The sequence below is a fragment of the Ictidomys tridecemlineatus genome, chromosome 6, assembly GCF_052094955.1.
Source record: "Ictidomys tridecemlineatus isolate mIctTri1 chromosome 6, mIctTri1.hap1, whole genome shotgun sequence".
NCBI classification, from domain to species: Eukaryota; Metazoa; Chordata; class Mammalia; order Rodentia; family Sciuridae; genus Ictidomys; species Ictidomys tridecemlineatus.
This window is the reverse complement of record NC_135482.1, coordinates 169,905,532-169,929,148: the sequence shown is the minus strand read 5'-3', so window position 1 is coordinate 169,929,148 and position 23,617 is coordinate 169,905,532. Positions and strand designations below refer to the sequence as shown.

The 23,617-nt window shown below is 38.3% G+C and overlaps 1 protein-coding gene across 5 annotated transcripts in view; it reads right to left on the bottom strand.

The window, feature by feature from the left end:
* The window catches only part of Dclk1 (doublecortin like kinase 1), a 328,262-nt gene that overhangs the window by 69,214 nt on the left and 235,431 nt on the right, over positions 1 to 23,617 (bottom strand). For 3 of the 5 annotated variants that reach the window (XM_040281607.2, XM_021730402.3, XM_021730401.3), the window contains exon 6: positions 11,401 to 11,495. In XM_040281607.2, coding sequence (XP_040137541.1) covers positions 11,401 to 11,495 — 95 coding nt within the window. Of the gene's footprint in view, positions 1 to 2,933; positions 7,821 to 11,400; positions 11,496 to 12,426; positions 12,740 to 23,617 lie in introns of those variants that run through there. The other 2 variants (XM_021730404.3, XM_005317099.4) reach the window with 2 other exon arrangements.

Sequence of the window (23,617 nt, the reverse complement as noted above, 5' to 3'; positions counted from 1 at the left end):
TTATCTTGTCACTTAACATTTTGTTTTCTCTCTTGGTTGAAGTCATTTCTGCAATCAACATGGCCCTTAAGTATGGCTGTCACCCACCTAAATATAGTAACATAGACTCTCCTGAAACCTTTTGATTATTACCCATAAGTCTGAATGAATGATTTTGAAAATAATTAACAGAAAATGTGTAAGTTCATATTCTTTAGAATTAACCTAATGAGATTTGCCAGATTTTAAAACTTATGACTAATAAAAGCTGAAAGTGCTGTCAAGGTGGTGCATGCCTGTAATCCCAGTGGCTCAGGAGGCTGAGACAGGAGGATCATGAGTTCAAAGCCAGTGCTCAGCAATTTAGCAAAGAGCTAAGCAACTCAGTGAGACCCTGTTTCTAAATAAAATACAAAAAAGGGCTGGGGATGTGGCTCAGTGGTTGAGTGACCCTGAGTTTAATGCCTAGTACTCAAAAAAGGGGGGAAAAAACTGAAAAGCCCAGCTATAGTTTTGATTGTTTCTAAATGAAACAGATTGACCTATTTAGATTTTTCTGAGCAGAAAAAAACATTTTAGAAGGTGCATGCTGATAAGATTTTATGTTTGCTCAGTCAGTTTGCTAATTCCATGGCATCTGGGTGTAGAGTACAAAGCATACAGTTATTTTAGAATTTAATGCAATTAGCAGCTCTGAGAGGCGTTGTGACATTTGAAATGTCATCACCTCCAAGCAGGCTTAATGGAAACCATTTGGGCAGGTTGCTGACACCTGGATGCTTTTATGGCACACCTTCATAAAAGAATGGCCCTAAGTAAGAACACATCCTAAATGTAGCTAGTTAGCTCAGGATTGCGAAAACAGATGGAGAACACATCGCACTTTTTGAAGTAAGTGAGAAAGCTGACATAACAGCTCTAACCACATTTTACCAAGATGTATCTGATGACTATGTATTTTAAAAAACAGTTCATTTTAAATGTTATGAGTTCCTCCTGCCACTTGTATTAATGTTGTCACCCAGCTGGGCTCCATTCTGCTTCAAGATATGGAAAATATCCAACTGATTACAATAGAGGTACACAGATCTCACCAGATAGCTTTAGTTTTGGCTAGAGAATTGTACTATTTCCATGTCACATTGTTTCTTGGCCTATAGTTAATGTTGATTTGGAAAACAGTTAAAAGGAATTTAGAAATCAATTGGTCACTGTCATTAGATTCTGGATCAACTTTATAAAGGAAACATAAATCATACTTATTTAACAAACTCTAACAACTCTCTTGGTAATCTTGGATTTAGGTCTACAGATGCTTTGAAGATGACCTGAGAGAACAACATTAAATAGCAATTTTGGTGTAGAGAGCTTGAGACCAGTAGCATCCTAAGTAACACAGAAAAACCACACATTCATTGAGTCCCCAAGGGGTTACAAAATAACTGCAAGGACTAATAAGAACCCCTTTTTTGAAACAAGGCACAAAGGAAATGCTTTTTTCCAAATTCTTTTATCTGGATTCTTCATAAAATGTTCAATCTAAAATAAACTTTATGATGTAGGCAATCATGTATATAATAACAGTGAGTATTAAAAACTTAATGAAGATGCTAAATTTCATAAAGATTTGGTTAACTAAGGAGGAGAAAATGAAAATGGAATACTGTCTATGCTAGTAAAGCAGTGGGAGCTAAGATTTAAAAAAAAAACCATCAATGCATTTATTTACAATTAGATCCATCTGTTTGTTGTATTGGGTGGTCTTTTTTGTCTCTATTTGCTAATCACTATACTCAGGCCAAGATCTATAAACTCTCAATCTGAACCATTTGTCTTGAAAAAACTCTGCCATTGGGTAGCTACGATATGTCTGCTGACGAGTTACTCTTCATGAGATCACAGTTTGGATGGGGACCAGGAAGTCATCTTATGTATTCCCTCTGGATAGAGTAGCTCTCTCAGTTGGGGATTCCCAACCTCTAATGAGGAAGCTCACTGTTCTTCCAGGCACCTGCTAGGTTTACTTTAAGTTCTGGTTCTATTAAGGAGAAAGTGTGAATATCCTGTGGAAATTTTGTAAATCTGGAAACATTCCTTCCAGCTGTACCATTATTGCTGTGGACCACTGATTAAATTTATCATGGACAAAAGAAATACAGCCAGTTAGAGCCGACAGATTCTAAGGTTCAAAATCCTCAGTCCTTTTTTATTTTGAGACAGGGTCTCACCAGGTTTCTTAAGTCTTCACTAAACCGCAGGGGCTAGCCTTGAACTTGTGATCCCCTGCCTCAGCATCCTGAGTCACCCAGCTTATAACAGTTTTAATGTAAAGTATTTTTTCTAACTTGGCCAGAAGAATTTTCTATTCTCATCTATACTATAATATGAATGAACTATGTTATGAATTTTGTTCTAAGCTAAAGTTGATCAGGTAATGTCATTATTTATTTAATTAACTATAATATATTTATTAAATATGTTTATTTATCCATGCTTTTAAAATAAATAGCTTGCATACATACACATCCACATAAAAATGTACACATGTAAAATTTTCTTCTGCAAACTAGATGACCTTGATAAAAAGAGACCTTTAAACCCAGGGCACAGGTAATATGTTTCAAAAATGCATGTTAATTTCTATTTTTCAACCAGTTGCCAATTTGTCCAACAAATTCACCCTTAAAACAAGCCTCAGAGGAAGGCATATTACTAATTTAATGCAGCCTACTGAAACAGAATTCCTCATCACATAATTTTCTTACTTTGCTTTTATTGTATTTTAGACTTTGGATGTCACACAGTGCTATTCTGCAGCATCTCAAGCATCACTTGTTGATCTAGTTACAAGAATGCTATCTACATGGTGATGAAGTCATCTTTACCCCATTCCATCAGTTTAATTCCAAAATCTATTCATCAAGTTTTCTGAAAAAAACTCACTGAACAACATAGGCAGTTTTTCCTGTTTATTATATAATTATTCTAAGACGGTAAGTGTCACAAAGTCAACTTCAAGAGGAATAACATGGTCCGTTGTGAAACACAAGGTACAACATTTTACAATGAAACCACAGCACAAAGTGATGGAACTTTCAAAACTGGGTAGTTCAATGAAACATTTCATTAGTTCTTGGCTCTACAAAACTCTGCTGATGGCCTGAAATGATGGATTAAAATATATTGCTGTTCAAAATATTTTTAAAACCAAATGCTCTTTTTTAAGAGGAGAATACACATCCAAGCAACTCATATTGTAAGCAGAAAGTATGTCACCTCTTTATAAAAAGCTTACCCAAATTTATAACATTCATAATGTATTTCAAAGTAAAGAAACCTTAGAAAAAAATGAACTCAATTCCTTGCTTGTGGATGAGTATAAACTCCTCAAAACACACATCAAAAGAAAATGAACTTTCATAGTTCTTTTCCCATAAACCTTCTGATACTACCCTGGCTTCAAAAACATTTTGTGGCCATATATTATACAAACACCCATGTATTACATGCATCATTTATACTATCTTGGAATTTATCCATCATCTTTACTAAAATGAACCACATTTTAAAGACACATATATCATGCACCCTTAAAAATTACCGTAAGGTCCTCTGACTTCCTATGTTTTCCACATGCGTTACAGGCACAAAATTACAAATATTTTTCAGCTGACAGCAGAGCAAACTCTACCAGGCAATTGGTATATTAAATTCAGAATATCTCATATTTTCACACTATACCACTGTGGGATATCTCAATCAAATACAGTTGTCACATACATGCACAATTAGAGGTGATAGCAAGGCTAACAAAAATATGCATAAATGAGCAAATGTACACACAGTAAATTCGATCAATTAGCATTTTCAAGTGTGTATATATTTATGTGGATATATACACACATATAGCAAGTATATCCAAAATATGTCAACAGTTTAGAATAATGGTTTAAAAGAACATACAGAATTGCCTTACAGGTTATCTGGCTTTGTTATTAAGCTTACTTCAAATCAATCACACTTTGGAGTATTTGGTTTAGCATAATACTCCTCTACGTACAACTCTACAAATCAATGTTTTATTTTGTAGTGAATATTGATTGACAATCACTACAGTCATCAATACACATACCAAATAGGAAAATATCAGTTATAATACTCAATCATTTTAAGAATCAAACACCAAGACATTAAAATGTAAATATTAATGTGTTATTTAATAGTTAACACAATATTGGATTTGTCTGAATTTCAATTTTTGTTTATCTGGATTTCATTTTCCTTTTTTTTATAAATCGGTACATCTGAATATTGAACTATTTTGTCATACAAGTTTAGCAAACAGTTTTTGAACTTAAATACATCCCAAATGATATGTCAACAGCATAGCACTTTATGATATAAAGGTTTACGTATGATTCTATAAGAGCCAGTAACTTATAAGACTGTGTCACAAACACCATACTTTGCTATTTATGGTCTATACACATACATGAATACTTACATAGGCACACTCATGAATACACTGAGCCCTGAAAAATCACAAAACACCCACACATCTGTACAGATATATGGCCACTATGAAAAATTTAGTAGTCCAATAGGCAAAATATATGGACTCATTTTTTTAGGAATATTCTTCTTTATTGTCATTCACTTTTATTTAGAGATGTGACTTTTATACATTTTTTTTCATTGGAAAAAAAGAAAAAGCCCATCATATATAGATCTGCAGTAGATTCAATCAGAATATCCCTGCTGGTTAACTCGGGTTACGTTAATGCTTATTCAAATGTTTTACAAAATGTTACTTGGTCTTGAAATATTTAGATAAGCTAATATATTTACACAGGGATATACACAGATGGGTGGCCCTGAATCTTCTTAAAAGCCTATGGCATTATAGGAACACTTTAAATTTCTCCCGGCTTAATTGATTAGGCAAAACAAAGAAGAATATCCCACATGGCTTTCAGACCTATAATCGTTTGAGTTTGCACTGGACTCCACACTTTGTATATTACTAGGTTTTACACTTCTAAAATGCTGAAAGCAGGGAAATATTTCTAATATCTTTTTCTACAATATCTATGTCTAAGAAATAAAAAATGAGTGTAAATGAGAAAGTCTCAAACTTTCAACGACAGCACAATGGCTTCAAAGCACTTTTAAGGATTACTATAAAGAAAAAAAATGCATGACTTTTGCTGGAGTGCTCTCCTGCTCAGTAGATCAATTTTAAAATTCAGTGTCTAATTTTGCAAAAGAATTCTGTAAGTAAGCAAATCTTAAGTGCCTATAAATCACCAATTTGGTTCCAGCAATGAACTGAAAACTTATGGTTTGTTGCTAAGGATTTTCTATTTCTGCTTTTGTGTAATAGAATTATGCCCTGCATAGAAAAAGATCTCAAAGTCTATAAGTGGTGTGCTATTTCAATCTTGGAGGGACTTTAGTTTCAAAAAGTAAATGATATATATTGCCCCTGAACAGTTCTTTAATAAAAGTCATATGTTCAAAAGATTAAATGCTGTGGAATAGCATTTCCCTTGGAACAGCTTGAATGGAAAGTTGGCCATGATATCTATCGGCAATTAGTATAAGTCCAGTTTCTTTTAGCCATGTCTAAACAAAGCTGTGGGCTTTATATCAATTGGCAATATCTGCCACTTATACAGAACAAATAGCATTTATTGGACCTCTCTTAGCAGTAGTTGTCTGTAAGATTGACAGTGCAGGGAAGTTGAAATTACTGGAATTTATTTTTGTTCTGGACCATCTGACCCCACCAGATTTAAGTTAACTGTTCCACTGCTTTCTCTGCATTTTTGACAGTTTAGTCAAATACATACTAATCTTTTACGGACTCGACTGTATTAAGTAATGCATTTTACAAAGACATAACTAAAACAGACACCAGCAGAGGCAGCCTCACAGATGTTTACTGTTTCAGCTAAGACAAAGCAGCCTTTTGATCTCAGCAGGAGTCTCTGTTCGTTTCTATTGGAAACAGTTTTAAAACCTGAGGTCTGGAACAGGTATTATTATGAACTGTTCTTTCAAGATGGAATGGTTCAGTTTGCAGTTCTCGAATAACCTGCCAGAGAAGTGTCTTTCTCTCCAACAGACAGGATAATGAGGCACTAATTATTATAGGGCTAAGTTTTCAAATGCTGTTAGATTGCCTGGACTTTTTCTTTTTGCTTCTTTTGGTTGGAATATTTAATTCACTTGTAAAGTGAGATGGTAACATAGGTAACTATAAACCAGATGGTAAAATTTGCTAGTTGAACAATTTACCAAGGAGATAAATCGATAACATTTAAAACAGTGTATGACAACTGAATTTCTCTCCATCTTGAATCAGATGTTTGAAAATTGTTTTGAAGTAAAATTTGAAAAAAAAAATTTCAAGTAAAATACCCCAAATGGCATAATACATTTTAAATTTATCACCTACTGAGATATGTCAAGCCTGGAGAATATCAAAACCATGCTTTCTAAGTCTAAAATTGTTAGTGTTTGAACTAGTAAAAGTAAATGATCACAGGATATGGCTTACACATAATAGACCATACACATTAAATTAATTTCTAACATTCAGGTTTTAAAATAATTGTTTTATATTTAAGCAAAGCTGACTATAATTTTTAAAATAGAAGACTGAGAGCAGAATTAGTAGGTTAATGTTTGACAATGGGTTATAATCATAGACTTACTTGGTATAACACAAAAGGAGTTTTGCATATGAACATTTCCAAAACAACAGCAAAATTCAGGTTTTATCAAAATGAACAATTAGATATTTTTGGCTTAGTTTATACAGCACCATTTCAGGGAATTTTTACTCTCAAAATGAATTTGTTTTTAAAGTCTAGGCATTTTTTTTAAAGGTCTGTGTGTTATAAGAAAAAAAATCCTAACTGCAGGCTTTACACATTTAAAATCACATATATGGTTGTAAGGAAGAATTATATCATTTATAGCAATGCCACTGAATAAGTTCTTCATATTTCCATACAGATTAAGCTATATTCATGTTGTTTCCAATAAAAGACAACTTTAAAAAAATAAAATTTATTTGACAAAAACAAGTTCCTAATGTCCAATGGTAATCTTCAAGAGATATGTCCTTGACATGAGATTTTTTCCCTTAGATATATTAACCTAAAAAATCATAAGAAGCTTTTTCCATTTATAAAGAAAAAAATATAATTGAATATTTTCATTATTTTATAATAAAAGTAGCTCTAAAAACCCAGTCATCCAAATTTGAAAAAGAATACAACTTTAAGGAAAAAAATGTGTTTGCTAGTGCTATTTCGATCTGCTTTACAATTAAGTACAGAAAAAATGTGTGTGTGTGTGTGTGTGTGTGTGTGTGTGTGTGTATATATATCTTCTTACAATTGAAAAGAAAGCTATATCTGTGGAAATGATGACTCTATAATGCTACATTGTAGCATATTCCTGTATTCAATATTGGGTCCATATATGAAATTTATCTACAGCCAGGTCTCACACAAAAATCTCGGCAATTGAGCAATATTGTGTTGAAACTCCCCCTAATCAAATCAAATGGAGGAGATATTTTTTTAAAAAAATCTTTCCTTCAAGGACAAGTATCATGAATATAAAATGCCTATGTATTGTATTTTGTATGATTTGGTTTTTACTGTTTTGAAGTATGCAAAACTCTTTTGTGTATTTTGCTGTTAGACTTTTGCTTAGGAAACGTGAACCTTCACCCAATCACAAACCATATACATTGCTCCATGTGTCTTTTACACTGAGTCTCCTACTGAGTCCAAATCATCCGATGAGAGGGGGCGATACAGGTCCTGTAAGATGAAGGGCGGTACAGATTCGTTTACTTGGCTTTCGTGGGTGCCCCGTTGCTCTCCTAGGAGCAACCCTGAATGGGCATCCTTGGTTTCTAATATAATTAGACCTTCTAAAGTCAGCGGCTTTGCAGAAGAGGAAAGATAACAACAGAGAAACCATCTACATAGACAAAATGATGCAGATGTCACCTTATCAGCCAGAAAAAATAAAGTTGCCTGATCTATTTGTACTCTTTTGCTTGCCACGTCCAGTTGAGCTCTAGCCCCAGAGGTCTTCAAGACCAACTTGGCCACTCTGTGTCTAGGCAATTCTTCCATGAACATTTTCCTTCCCATTCTGGGTATAAGAGGAATGTGCTTACCTCACAAAATCATTTAGCAGGAGCCCCTGAAGGCATTCAGCATATTCTTGTCCCAGAGTAGCAACTCAGGTGTTGCATTTACACAGAGTATAAACCCAACAAACACTGCCTTCTCAAAATTTTATGTTTGGATGATAGGAAGGATACATAATTACCCCCACCCTTTCCCAATGCTCCTTGCCTGGCCCCCAACCACTTGCTCGTCACCACCCTGCTTCTTCCCTCCTGCCCTTTTCTGCTATTAGATCTCTGTTGGTAGCCAAGCAACCAGCTCAGATCTGCAGGAGAGTCTACATTGGCCCCCACCCCATTTTGTACCACCCACTCCTCACATCATCTGACTGATCAGATAATCTACTAAAGTCAGTGATGTGGGAGTATAAAGGGGAGCTTCATTCAACCTACACAACATAACGTATTTTTGCCCTGATGTTTTAAGAAATGGGACCAAGAAAAGTTCATGGATGGGAAAAGAGCCTCCAGGAGCCCATTCTGTGACTATTCAGAAACTTCTAGACAGAAATTCAAGTAACAGGTGTTAGAAAAATTGGGGGAGGGGAGCTACTTTGGGCCACAAATATGTTTATGCAGACTCTTCATTTTTAAAGACTATTTAAAAACATTAGAAGAAGTAACATATAAACATGATTTTAAGAAAAAAACAGCTGATTAAATTGAAATACAAATAAAATATAGATTTTATTATTTGTAAAGAAGTCAAATTTCTCAACATTCCTTAAAAAAACATTCTTACATTCCTCTACTTTAAAAGGGGTGAGAAGCGTATATATGTGTGCGTGTGCATGTGTGTATTGAGTTGGGGGAAGCCAACTCATTTTCCTGGTTATGTTGCTAGGCAACACAGAAGGAAAAAATAGAAGTAGCTACTGTTTTCTAATTTGCAATAAAAAAGTTAATTTATTCTTTGAAGTCTCTTCTTTTAGCACACACCATCTTTCACTTATTTCGGTATTTCCTGCATAGGAGTATAGCCAACCATTTGAGAAGGATATTAGCAAAATTTGAAACAGGATCAGTTTTTAGGGATATTCTCAGCCCATTTTAACTGGGAGGGGTTACTTGATGTAGTTGTCTACACACCAAGATGAAAGCCCTCTCACTAAGGCAGCTGGGAACATCTCCATGCACTGACATGGAACATAGATGGAGGATGTTCATAAATTCAAAGGCTCGAAAATAGAATCATCTTTGAATGGATACAGCTAGATTCATAAGCTTGGAAACCAAACCATCTTTGAATATATCCAGTGTCCTGCTCACAACATGTGCTTAATAAATGTTTTCAGATGGTGATAAGCACCCCCACCCCACCCCCACCCCCCAAAAAACCTCAAATGGGATCTCTTTCTCCTCTCTCTCAAGGATGATGCTTGTCTTGGTAGTTTAAATGGCAAAATGAAGGATCTGTCAGAGAACCACACCTTATAATCATTTCCCAAGTGCTAAAAATGTTCATTATATAAGCCAATGACTACACAGCCAGATGGAAATTTTCTGCCTCAGTTGGACAAATCCAAGTGAAGCGGAGACTACAGAGGGCAAAGATGCACGTTTTAACTTCATTCTGCCAACAAAGGACATCTGAGCAAAGCTTTCCATCCCAATATGGAGGGGTCTTCACTATCAACAAACAGTGTGCATCTGTAGCAGGGATTCTCAATCACTCTTAATTTGATATCAACCTCAACCACTAAACGTGAGCTTCATCAATAAATCCGGAATCTGAATTTAATTGGATCAAAGAATAAAGGGGGGATTTCTGTGCTAGATGTACTCTCCAATGCCTCCATTTAGTTAGAGACAGGGTGGGAAACTTTTCTGAAAGAGGATCCTTATTGTGCTGTATCTAATACAATCCCTATAAGATTAGAGCCTTACTGGGTGACATTTACATGGAAAGAATGGCCACTCAGGCTCTTTCTTCACTCATGGGTAGAGCTTTAGGAGATTATACAAAATTGGCCAATTCTTCTTTGAATATTTGTTAATGATTCTGAACTTTATAATGCCCATATAGAGACTGCATCCAACGATCTAAACAAGTTCAGCCTGATGCCAGGTGAATCAGTGGAGAAAGATAATAAAGCCTGACACCTGGTGCTACAGGCTCCAGTGGGACTAGGAACTGACCAAGTCCCCCTTCTCCCCTCTGTTGAGATGGCCAATAGTTCTGTCAGCCTAAAGACCCAATCTGGGCAGGAGACTTGAAGAGAGGGGCTTCCATTTTGGGTGAAGCTTAAATTTATGGAATCAAGAAGTGTCACTTTAAAAAACACAACAAAAGAAACCAAATTCAAGAATCCAGTATTTGAGTGCAATAGCCGTGAGGAATCTAGCTTATTAAAACATTCGGTGACCATCATCATAATAAACTCTCCCAAGGGCACGCCCTCCCCTGACCTTAATTTTGAAATCAAAACCGTGAGAGGCTTCTATCCTTCCTTGAACCTTCCCCAGTCCCCCTCTCCAATTCTCTTATTCTTGTCTTGGGGTTACTGAAAAAGGTCAAATAGGACAGGCTGTGAGGGGACAGAACAGTAGTTCTTCCACCCAGAATGGAGAGCTAACTCTTACTCTGTTCCTTCACATGCAGAAACTAACACTGTTTTGCAACTTTTTTCACTTTGTTCTCCAAGCTCAGCCAACTTCTCTCTTATTACACAAGAGGCTCAAAATAAATACAAGTAGAGATGAGACAGCATGAGCTCAAAACGGGTTTCATTCACAAAACCATTTAGCCTATGTGCCCACCCCCTATCCCAGGAGCTCCTGGCTGCTCTGGAACACCACTCTAAGCCACACAGCAGCTCCCCTCCATCCCAAAACAGCACTCTTCCTTTTCCTGAAGGGGCTGGTCATCAGTGATGCTATCGAATAAAATCCATTACCATTAAGGAAGCTTAAAAACGAGTGCTTCTAAAGTCTGTGCATTTAAAACAAAAAAGAAAAAAAAAAAGAGGAAGGTATTTAAAAGTGAAGCAGCCCATGTACATTCTCTTTAGAGTTAAGATCTGGACCAAGATGATGGAGAAATTAAAAGCCCAGAGTTCTCACTACACCATAGCAATGGTAAGTGACCCAGTATTGTCACCCCCTCTCCTGGCGTGGTTATTCCCTAGAGACAAGCAGCACTATTTGTTTCTTGCATCAAGGCTCAGACAGAACTTAAACAGGTAGCTTGCTTGTTTCCTTACCCTCTGCTTCCGCAGGCTTCCCGGACTGGTGGGTGATGGGCTTGGCGACTTGCCCGAGCGAGGAGTAGAGAGCTGACTACCAGGGGTTCCATTAACTAGAAATACAAAGAATCACACAGAGAGAAAAATGGCATGTTAAATAATTTTCATGACAATTCATCTTTTCAGAGAAACAAACAGAGAGGGACATCTGCTAAAATTTAGATATTCATTTATCTGTATCATGGAGAAAAGCCTTAGAGGGATAACTGTCTTCAGAAACTCACTATTTTGTGAATCCTGTGTTTAATAGAGCTGCAGGTTACATAATAATTTTTAAAATGTACTTTTTACAACTTCTGATGAAAGTATTAATAATAGCTTTATCTGTGCCAACAGAGAATTTAAAAGTGTGGTTAAGACATTTTCGGTGAGATTCCTCCTTTTCTTTAGATGCCTCATGCTAACCCAGTAGGAGCAAATGTTAGCACAGCTCGCAAGGTACATCCTCAGATCACTGTGGGGTTTTTTTTTTTTGTTGTTGTTTGTTTTTAAATAATTACTTACTTAATGACTTCTGGAAGTTCCTGAGTCCATGTGTTCCCTATTCATCCACCAGCCTGATTCTGGTGGCCTTGCTTTAAACAGTACAAACTAATTGGCCACAGACACTGAAGAACTCACAGTTTGTCTGTGCTGCCATTGAAAATTAAAGCTGTTTTCTAGCAGGTTCAAATCACTGGAATTCTGCCTGATTCTCAACTTTTGAGAATTGGAATACACTATTGTCATTAAACTGAGATAAACCCACAGAACTCAAATAAGCAATTCTTTTCTCTAAGCAGCATTGCCTTTAAGAACAGATAAAACACTTAGAGACAGATTTTTTTTTTTTTATCAAGACACATAAAGTTGCCTCTATTTTACTTGTAAAAATGACATTACAGTCCACACTGAGTAAGGTAGAACCAGGCAGGAGACACATACACTCTGGAGGTGTACAACAGACACTTTCCAGGAGGGAGAGCGACAGTGCATTCCACTTACCTTCAATGAGTTCTAACATGGACACAGTGTTTGACCTGACAATGGCAAGAGGCAAGATCTCCTCTCAGCACTAAGCCGAGCACCAGCGGAAGTAGGGACCCGGTTGGATTAGTTAAGGATGGCTAAGGCTGCGCCCCGAGCAGCTGAATGAGATGCAGGATTCATCAGCAGATGCCTTTTCTGCGTAAGGCTGACGTCTTCCCAGCAGCAGTGGGAGGTGCGGGTTCTGTCTTAGTCTACATCAAAGGTGTCAATTAAGCCTCATGCCAACGCGGAGCCACTGCTACCCCCACCGACACACTCACTCCCGGAAGCCCCAGCCTTCCCAGTCCTTTGCACTGAATCATAATAAAGTGCTCTGGGGGCAAGAGCCCCAGTGACTCATCTGAGAATCAAAATGACAAGAACTCTTTTAAAGCCTGGCAACTACTAGGTAATAAGGACACCCTCACAAAATTCACTGGCAAGGTACAGTGTTTATTGATTTTTCCTAAACCATGTTTTCACAAAAACTTAACGGCCCATGAAAGTGGGAAGCTCCTTGTTTTCATCTCCTCCCAAGACCTTAAAAAAATGTCACACATGGTATGTTCTGTGCATGTCTAATTATTCTGCACCAATAAAAAGAATGTCAAGTACCTCATGTAGCACTAATTTGCAGTTTTGTCTTTGAAATGCATTTGGTGACTCCTTCTTAAAAAACAAAATCTGTAGTTTTTTTTTCTTTTATTTTTTTCAGAGTGAAATGGGAAACTGAGAATGCTTTAATTTACTTGTATACTACAGAATTTTCTTTGCTGAATGAGCTTCATGCTTGAGACTCAACACATTGGGCTTCCCAGCCAGTGGCTCAGTAACAAGGACAACAGAACGGTACAGAGGCAAAAATCTACTACCAGCATGGGAAGAGATACACTGCTGATTGGCCAGGAATGTGCTGTGTACATGTAATATATTCTATGCCCACTTCTCGTCCACTTTATATCTTTATGCAATACCTAAAGAATACTCAGACTGGACTGGAAAATGAACAAATAGGAAGTGAACCCTGTATTAACACTTTTCACTCTGGGGTCTCTAATCTCACCAAGTTGATGGGAAATGAAGAAAAAGAGGAAAACAGTGCTAGGCATAAACTTCTCACTTTAAGAATGCAAAGCAAGCTGAAGGTGGTGGTCCAGGCGCTTAATCCCAGCGTCTTGAGAGGCTGAGACAGGAGAATTCCAAATTCAAAGCCAGCCTCAGCAACTGCAAGGCATTAAGCAACTCAGTGAGACCATGTCCCTAAATAAAATACAAAATAGGACTAGAGATGTCCCTGAGTTCAATCCCCAGTACCCCCCTAAAAAAAGCAAAACAATAACAATATATTTGTCCGTAGTAAGTACCCATTAAACATGTTTCTCAATTTATTGAAAACTTATTTTGTATGTATCAGTCAATACACTTAAATCTCTTTATAAATGCACACACATTTTTGCATTTAAGTGTATACATACTATCTCAATTAAAGTTCACAGACTCTGAGATTGACATAATTATTTCTCTCCATTTCACTGATGAGAAAATTGAGTTATAAAAATGATGAGCAATTTGACAAACAAATGGGGAATAGGGGCCAAAATCTGACCTAGGTAATCCAAAACTACATCTTCACTAGCTGCACCAGCCTTCTACCCTAGGGGAAAATCAGAGAACTAAACTATTCATTACAATGCAGCATTTTGAAGTGGGGAAGTCCTGGGTGTTGCTATTGGAATTCTATCAGGTTCAAATCTGGAAGGTCTACAACCAAGGGAGTCAAGGTTGACCTTGGAGAGGGCAGTGGGTAAGGGAGTTAGCCAGGTGATTTTGCAGAGGGCACAATGAGGGAAATGCATCTCAAGCCCAGCAGACAAGTGTTATTCATGGAAGTGATCTGAATAAATTAGCCACAACAGGTAGGTGAAGTTGGACAGAGAAAAGTGTTATGAATGAGGACGGAGGAAGAGACAGGGGCTGCAGGAAGTGCAAAGCATTAAAATTCAGGTGAAGGAGTTTGGTTTTTATCCAAAGGGCAAAGAGAAGTTATTGAATGACTTTAAGTAGGAGCAGAGGGATCAGGTTTGCATTTTAAAGAGCTCTCAAGAGCTCTTGGCCTGCCAAGAATGGCATAGCGGGGAACAATACTGGGCACAGGCTAGTCCTTATGAGAATGTCAAGGTGGGAGAAAGTAGGACACATTAAGGTTCTATGGCCAGAGATGGTGGTGAGATTTGGCTCAGGGTAGGCAGTGGGGGTGGAAGTAAATGGAAATGTTGCAGAGATATTTAAGAGGTTAAAAACTATAGAACTATAGTATTTGCTAATGGATTGGTTGAAGATTAAAGGGAACAAGTTCCAAAGGATAAGAGAGAGTTGGGACACACTGAACTGAAGGTGACCTCACGTGATCTCAAGTCTGCCACACTGGTTTGTGTTGCTTTTCCTGTTTTAGAGGAAGAAACTGACTTTCAAAGAAGTAACTTGCTCAAAGACAAGCCACTGAAAGGCAGCAGAGCTAGAGCTGAGCCTCCCTTATGTCTCATTCAAAAGACTTAGCACTTGTCCCAGGAGCAACAGGTCTGGTCCTGGCACCTCAGGCATACAGAACTTCCACCCCACCTGCAGAGTGGGCACCTCAAGCCCTCTCCCTCACTGGGGCCCTTGGACCCACCTCCTTGCTTTAAAGACACTGGGTCCAGTGCTTTCTCTTCTATTACCATCAGTCTGGAAAAATGAAACCCAAATGCCAAACACATCATTTACGTTTTACAACATGACCTGCCTGAAAGTTGGGGACGGTCTGTGCTCTTAATGTTGGAGGTCTTTTCAGACTCTTTCTAAGCCCAAAAAGCATTAGCCACCTCTTAAAATGGCTCTTGACACCCAGAAGGTATTACACCCGTTTTTGTTGCTAGAATACTTTTATGAGTAATTTCGAGGCTTGTACTGAGTTTACTTGCTTTTTATTCTGTGACACCACAAGTCCCTGAGTGCCAGTGAGAAGGGCTTTGTTACTTATTTATTTGTACTTATTAAAATTCAACTGGCATTATTTTCCAGAGGCCCTTATTAAACAATTCTTTACCTTGAATGGGGAAAATTTTCAGCTTCATGTGGTTATTCTTAAATAGCCAAGTCTAAGAATGAATTATTTCAATCTGAATTCACTGAATTTGGAATTAATAAAGAATTCACCACTGCCTTATGCCCAGTTATGGCTTCCTTCATTCAGATCGGTCTGGGTACATTTTCCTTCAATCCTTGTAAAGGTAAAATTTCCAAGCTGATTCTAAGCCGAAGAGCCTGAGTTAAAGTGTAAAAGACCAGCATCCTAAAGTTTCCAAAGTGCAGGGATTGGGTTAAAAAGTAAAAGACTAGGTATTGTTAGAGTCCCTCTGCTACCCCCAAAACCTGTAATCCCTGTAGCTGTTAGGACAATACTGGAACTGCCCAGTAAATATTTCCACTGACTTTCTGGTTGTTTAATAGCTAAGGGTTCCGAGTTGCTTTGCACGTAGGCATTGCAGGACCTAAACCAATCAGTTTGAATGTGTACCCCACCTAGGAGCACCAATCACTCCTGCCCTGATTGTTCCCGCCAATGTATGCACTAATCCTGACTCAGGGTTGTTGTTCAATTTTCCCACGCCTCATGATGATTTGCTCTGATGTATGCAAAGCCCCCAACCCTCTCCAAAAAGTGTACTTAAGCTCCGCTTGACCACTGCTCTGGGCTCTGGGCTGCTCTCCCTTCTTGAGTGAGCACAGAGTCCCAGCGCGCTGGAATGGATCCCCAATAAATCCCCTTTTGCCAATTGCATGGAGTCAGTCTCTTGGGTGGTCTCTCCCTCCGACGTTTCGCCAGACCCTTACATCCTGAATTCCCTTGCTTTGCTTGTTACCTCTTGAATGAAAAGTGCTAAACTTTAGGATGGATTATTAGCAGATACCATGATGATCACTTACATAACTGCGCCCCAAAGGGCTGTGGAAGAAATCTGAGCACAGGACTCTTACCAGCCCTCATCCATGACACTTTCTTCCAACTCAGCTGTCACCTACGCCTATCAGGGAGCCAACAGTACACAGCAGTCTCTCCTTATTTGTGTTTTTACTGTCCACAGTTTCAGTAACCTGAGGTTAACTGATATCTGAAAATATTAGTAAGTAGAAAACTCCAGAAATAAACCAGTCATAGTTTTAAATATCTCTCATTACAGTGCATTGTTATAACTGTTGAATTTATCATTAGTTACTGTTGTTAATCTCTTACTAACTCATAAACTAAACTCTATCAAAGATAGGTATGTATAGGAAAAATGTAGTGTATTTAGGGTTTGGTATTCTCTTAGGAGTCAGGAATCCATGGAATATCTTGGAATGTATCCCTGTTGATGAGGAGGGATGACTGTGTACTGGTGATAGCACATTGTTAAATAATACCATTCATGAAGTGTCTGGATTCACTTCTTTCTCCATAATTTCAGACAGCTGATCCTACTCTTTTTTTTTTACTAATTGAACCTACAAAGACAGGGTTCTATATCAACCCATTAGTACACAGAGTGTATACTAAGTACACGCTAGACTCTCATTGGTCCTGTTCTCCAGGAAGCTCATAATTGAATATGAAAGTTACTGAAACATTATAGAATTTGAAAACACTTGGCTGATCCTTGACTAATTCATGACTCCTTTTAGATGACTTTAGACATATTTGTCTGTTATATTGAGCAAACCCCTCTTTGAACTTAAAGGGTTTATTTTCTTTATAGTTATACTATAAAGACTCAGACACCAACTGCAAGGTCTCAGACTGGTCCTGAAATTAGAGAAATTTCTAAGCAAGACAGTTTAATTAAAAGGTGAGAACTTTTTAAATTGTGTTCTTACCATATCCAGACACTGCGCTAAATAGAGTGGATTGAAAAATAAAACATACAGAAACTGTATGGATTGGTCTAGAGTCACCAAACATTAGAGTATGTATATCACCAGGAATAAAATGAGACTTCATGGGAAAAATCAAACTTCTGCTGAAATGGGACTTTCCTAAAACACTAAGTGTCTTTAGGACGTAAGTAAGGACATCTAGTTCTCTCTGGGGAGAAAAGGGGAGGGGGAATAGACACACATGTGACTATTTTAAAATACAAAATCTATTGAAATAAAAGATCAGAGCTTAAAGAACCGGAGTTGGTTCTTTGTACCCAAATCAGAGAGTTGATGAACTTTTGATCTGTCCTTTCTTTCTTTAGATGCACAGATCTCAAAGCTGTTATCAAATATGGACATGAAGAGAGGACAAAAGGATAATTTATACATCATTACTTTCTATAAAGTAGTAATGAACTCTGCTGGGAGAAACTCCTGACAGGAAACCAACTCACACACACTGCTACCACCTGCTACAAGGCTCCTCCTTGCTCTCTAGAAGAAGGAAGACTGCTAGGACTGAACACCTGAAATGTTTTCTGCACGGATTTTCCTGCATTTAAATACGGTTGTGGTATAAGAAACCATGTCTATGTAACTCCATTTGATCCTTACTACTTTTCTTTATAAAAAGATTTAACAAGTATTTATATTTATAATTTTGTCCTGTTATCAAACAAAACCTAATCTGATGATTTTATCAATATCTTAGCAAAGTCAAAAGAAAGCAAAAAGCACACATTGAAAAACCTAGGAAAATATATATTAAATGGTAGAACTATGTATAGTTGATATTCCTACATTTCTGGGATGTTTAATGATGATAATGTGCCTTCTTTATGAAGAAGATATTTAAAATTAATTTCTTAATAATAGGGAGTTTTATTTTATGACAAAATAGTGGTTTTGAAGTCAAAATAAGCTTCAGAGTGACAATCTTCAATGGTTATTGAGGTTTTTTTTTTTTTTGTCTTGTTTTCTTTTTCTTCTCTATAATGTCTTTTCCTCTTCAGGCCAGATCATTTTTATATTCTTTCAAGCATATATAAACTTCAACATTTTTGCTCTACCACAAAATTCTGGCATTTCTTTTCCTCCTCTTCTTCTTTTTTTTTATTGCAACAGTGAGTAACTTTTTGGACATGAAATCTACCTTGCCATTTCCCTGTCTTCTTTTAGCACACAGAGAGGCTCATTTATTTCTGTCCTGCACTTGTTGGGTTGAAGGGAGGGAATGTGTTCATATACATGTGTATGTCTGTGGTTTGGGGAGGTGGCAACTGAGGAAGATCGCTAGGGAGTTCTGGCTTCCAGCCTGAGACTGGCCCTCACTTCCTGATCCTATCAATGCTGTAGATTCTCTTTTCTCAACCCTTTTCCAGTGCTTCTCACATTATTAAGAAAAAAAAATGAAAGAAAGAAGAAAGGAAAGACATGTGGACACACATACAAAGAGATAAGAGATGGCCATTTAATAGAGTAAGAAAAAAGGTGTTCTTTCCTAATTCTAGCTTCTTATGTGCTCACCTCGTACAGGTGCGTAGAGCTTTGATTTTTTCCAAAGGGACCATCTGCTGAGAATAATGGGGAAAAGGGAGAGGAAGAAACAGAGGAGAGGAAGAAAGGGACATGACTGTGATTTTTTAAACAAATATTTAGAGAAAGTTCCCTAAACCTCAGAAAATCTCGGCAAGCTCATCAGCTTCTAGTATTTCTTAGTTCATTCACACCGTCAACATTTACCAGTTGGAACTCACAGGTGTCATGGAACATACAAAGAACTCCTGCTTTGAGACCTTACTATCTGGTAGGGTGGTGCAACATGGCACCTGCAGACTGGGAGCCCAACCAACTGCCACAGGACTGCAGAGCTAGAGGAGACTCTCAACGGTGAGATAAGATGACCAGGGGACATTTTGCTGAGATCAGTTGGGCAGAGTTGGGTATTGTGTGAGTCAGATTTTCATAATTGTGATCAAAATACATGACCAGAACAACTTACAGGAGGAAAAGTTTATTGGGGGCTCACAGTTTCTGAGGTTCAGTCTAGTTAGCCAGTTTACCCCTCTGGGCAAGAGGTGAGGCAGAACAGCACAGCAGAAGTACATAACAGAGAAAACCAGCTTGGTTCATGACAGCCAGGAAACCGAGAGAAAGCTAGACACTAGGGCCAAGATATAAACTCCAAAGGCACCCCCCCCCCCGCCAGTGGCTGACTTCCTCCAGCCCCCTGACCACTTGCCAAAAGTTACTACCCAGTATGATCTAATCATTCCACTTCTGAACATTCCTGTGTTAACACAGGAGATTTTGGAGGACACTTTATATTCAAACCACAACAGGTACATTGTTGTTGTTGTTGTTTTTTTGCTGGGTGGGTGGGGTACAAGGGATTGAATTTAGGAGCACTTGACCACTGAGCCACATCCCCAGCCGTATTATGTATTTTTATTTAGAGACAGGGTCTCACTGAATTGCTTAGAGTCTTGCTTTTGCTGAGGCCGGCTTTGAACCCATGATCCTCCTGTCTCAGCCTCCTGAGCTGCTGGGATTACAGGTGTGCCCCACTGTACCTGGTGATGCATTGGTTTTTGACATCAGAAGTGACAGAGGAAGACACTGCATGTCAGGAATAAAAATGTGGAAAAGTCCAAGAGTTATCTGGGGAAAACACATTAGTTTCTAGGATGGAGAAGAAACAGATGTGGCTGGAAAGGAAGACCTTGTTCAAATCAAAGATGGTCCTTCACCTGAGACAGGAATCTGGACTGTCTGACAATGAGTAAAGGCAGGAAGTGGGACACTGGTATGCCAAGCAGATGTAAGAAGCAAAGGACGACGAAGGCAAGGAGGTCAGCGGGTAGATAGTGTCTGTAGCCTGTGAGAAGCAGAGGAGTCCTAGAACAATAGGGAGGCCGCCCAGGTGGAAAGGGAGTCAGAGAGCATTGTAAAGGGCCACAGACAAACTGACTGTGGAAAGGAGGGGAGAGGGAATCAAAAGATTTTTTCATAGTAAAAGGGAAAAAAAGTTTAACTCAATTAAATAGGATCATCTAGAGTTGTTAGGTATAAAATGAAGGAATGTTTGAATCCCTATCAGAGGGGATCCAAGAACAAGCTGCAGTTATCACAAGGGAATTGGGCAACCATGGGCACCAGTGGCTGGGGTGGTGAGTCAGGACTGAGTGGGAAGCCTCTCTGATGCTCTACCCACCAGTAGCTGCGGGACAGAGCCTATTTCAGTGAAGCTGGAAGTCAGCCTTGGGGCAGCCCTGTAATGGCCCCATGGAGAGCATTCTCAGACAAGGCTCCATGACCACTGAAATAGCTCCTTCCCAGGCATCCAGTGGGGTCCAGCCAAATCCTATGACCTTCTTTCAGATGCTACTTTACTTCTCAGCATCCACCACATCCATCCACCTCCATCTTGACTTTGCCTCTTTGACTCTGATACTCTACTCCAAGTCCTCTGGTCTCCCCTGATCTGCTCTGAGAAGTGCACATGTTCCTCAGGGTTCCATTTTCATCTTCACAAATCTCTCAGTGGGGGAAAGGAAGGAATCTTACATTTCTGTTATTGAAATCACTCCTATCTGCCAGCATCTCCCCAATAGACCTTGTCAGCTTCAACGAAGTTCCTTATTGCTAGTTGCCTACTGACCTTTCCAAAGCATCTCACACTCCCCATGTCTAAAATGGGGTTCATTCCCTACCTCCCTTCTTCACTGGACAAACCTAAACCTGCTCCTCATTCCTGATTCCTCTCTTCCTCTGGCCTTACAACCAGTCAAATTTCTGGTTTCATTTCCCTTTTGAAGTCTCCCCCATTCCTAATGGGGGCTGTTTCAATTCTGTCCTGATAACTTCTTTCCAGGATGACTGATGGGGCCTCCTAGGGTTATCCTGGCTCCTCATATGGAACCATCCTTTCTACTATGGTGCCATTGTTCCTAAAACGCAACTGTGATTTATCAAGCTCTTGATAAAAATCCCCTTTCACCTCCTAATATGCCTTCACAGCCCTGTGCACTTGGACAAGCAAATGGACTGCCACCATGTTCTTCAGCCCTTTCCTAGAATTCTATTACTTGTTTTATTGGATTAATAACTGTTCCCTAATACATCATATATTTTCATGGGTTTGTGCCTTATCTCAAAAAGGGAATGTTCTCCTAGCCCTTCTTATTCTGGCAGAATTCTTCTAGTACCAATGTATAAGTCCTTGTCTCTTAGAAGTTGTTTTTTTTTTGTTTTTTTTTTTTTTTACCCTATTAATGAGATTGAACCCTTTCTTCCTCTGGGCTTTCATGTCATTTACCACACAATTACAGAAACTGCTGTATATGTTTGTCTCCCAATTAGAATACAAGCAACTTTAAAGGCAAGGACTGTGGTTTAATTATCTCTGTATCCTTGGGGCCTAATGCAGGCCTGAAACACTGCAGACACTCAGGAAATGTCTAATTAACCTGGGGCATCAACAGTAGGGAGTTATAAAAGAGGCTGCTGTAGGCTGCTGTTCCCAAGCAAACAGTAAGTCAAGGTAATGGTTCAAAGCTTTGAAGAGTATGTTTGAGCATCTTTCTGGGGTCAGTACTAGGGGGAGCTGATGGGTGAAATGACAGAAAATGGATAAAGGGGTGGGTTCTATATGCAGCAAGAAATTCCCCAAATTCAAGAGATGAATCACCAGCCTCTCGATTTTTCTTGGTGTATATTGTTTTCAAGGATTCCTTTGGAGCCTCAAAGCAGAAGAGATCCTCCATGGAACAAATAAACCTGAAATATCTGCACTAAAGGAAAAGACTGAACTAAAGATTAATAACTAGCAATCTGCCTTTGAAGGCATTTGATAGAAATCAAAAGAATTTGACAAATTGGACTAGTGAGCTGATTAAAATTCTCTTCACTTCCCCAGCTTTGATTCTTGTCTTATCTGCATATGTTGCATAAAATATTTTATATAACCATAAAAAAGTAAAATTTGAATAGCATAAATAAAAAGACTTAAGAATTTCCTGAGTCACATACAAAAAGTTGCTTCCTGGGGAGTATGGAATGGGGTTTCAATGGTAGAAGTTCACTAAGGGTATCCAGTTTTTCTCTCTTACATATGCTCACTCTTGCATTTCCCAGTACCCAGCACTGATGATCCATGGCGGGTTCTCAGTGAGTACTGAATTTAAATCAATGATTGTTGCTATGAGTATCCCTCAAGACTACTTTGTCATCCTAGATATCCTTTCAATCATCTCTAGACTACTTATAACACTTAATATAATGTAAATACTATAGAAAGAGTTGTTATACTGTATTATTTAGGGAATCATGGCAGGAAAAAATGTCTCTCCACGATCAGCACTGACACAATATTTTTTTCATGAATATCTTTGATATTCATATGAAGTTGTGGAGTTAATAGATATAGAATCTGCAGGTACAGAAAGCAACTGTGCATTAGACTATGTGCTCTTGAAGGGAAAGAAAGTGCACTAGTTCATGCTCAAATCGATGGGTGCAAGACAGCATGGAGGGCTTAATTATGCTTGCTATTATTCCTATAGATTGAGATTCTAGATTGAGGATGTCATTTGTTATGGTTTGAGTGCGAGGTGACTCCCAAAAGCTCACATGTGAGAAAATAGAAGGTTTAGAGGAGAATGATTGGGTTAAGACAGGCTTAACCCAATCAGTGAACTGATACCCTGATGGGATTAACTGGGTGGTAGCTAAAGGCAGGTAGGGTGTGGCTGGAGGAGGTGGGTCATTAGGGGCCTGCTTTTGGGGAATACATTTTGCATTTAGTGAGTAGAGTCTCTCTTTGTTTCCTGATCATCATGTGAGCTGCTTCCCTCCATCACACTCTTCCACCACGTTGTTCTGCCTCACCTCAGGCCCCGGAGGAATGGAGCCTATTGTCTATGGATTGAGACCTCTGAAATCGTGAGCCCCCAAATAAAGTTTTCCACTTCTATAATTATTCTTGTCAGATCTTTTAGTCACAGCAATGAAAAAAGCTGACTAAAACATTATTCTATGAGAAGTTGGCAATGTATCGAAACACAATAAAACTCCAAAACAAAACAAAGCAAAATTCCCAAAGTTCTAAAAGATCCAAGAAAAGGTCAAAATTTTGAAATATGTAAGTTTTAAGGAGAACTGAAGCAATAAAACTTCAAGACATGGACACATGGTTTTCTTATACTTTTCACATGAAGAATACAATGTAAAA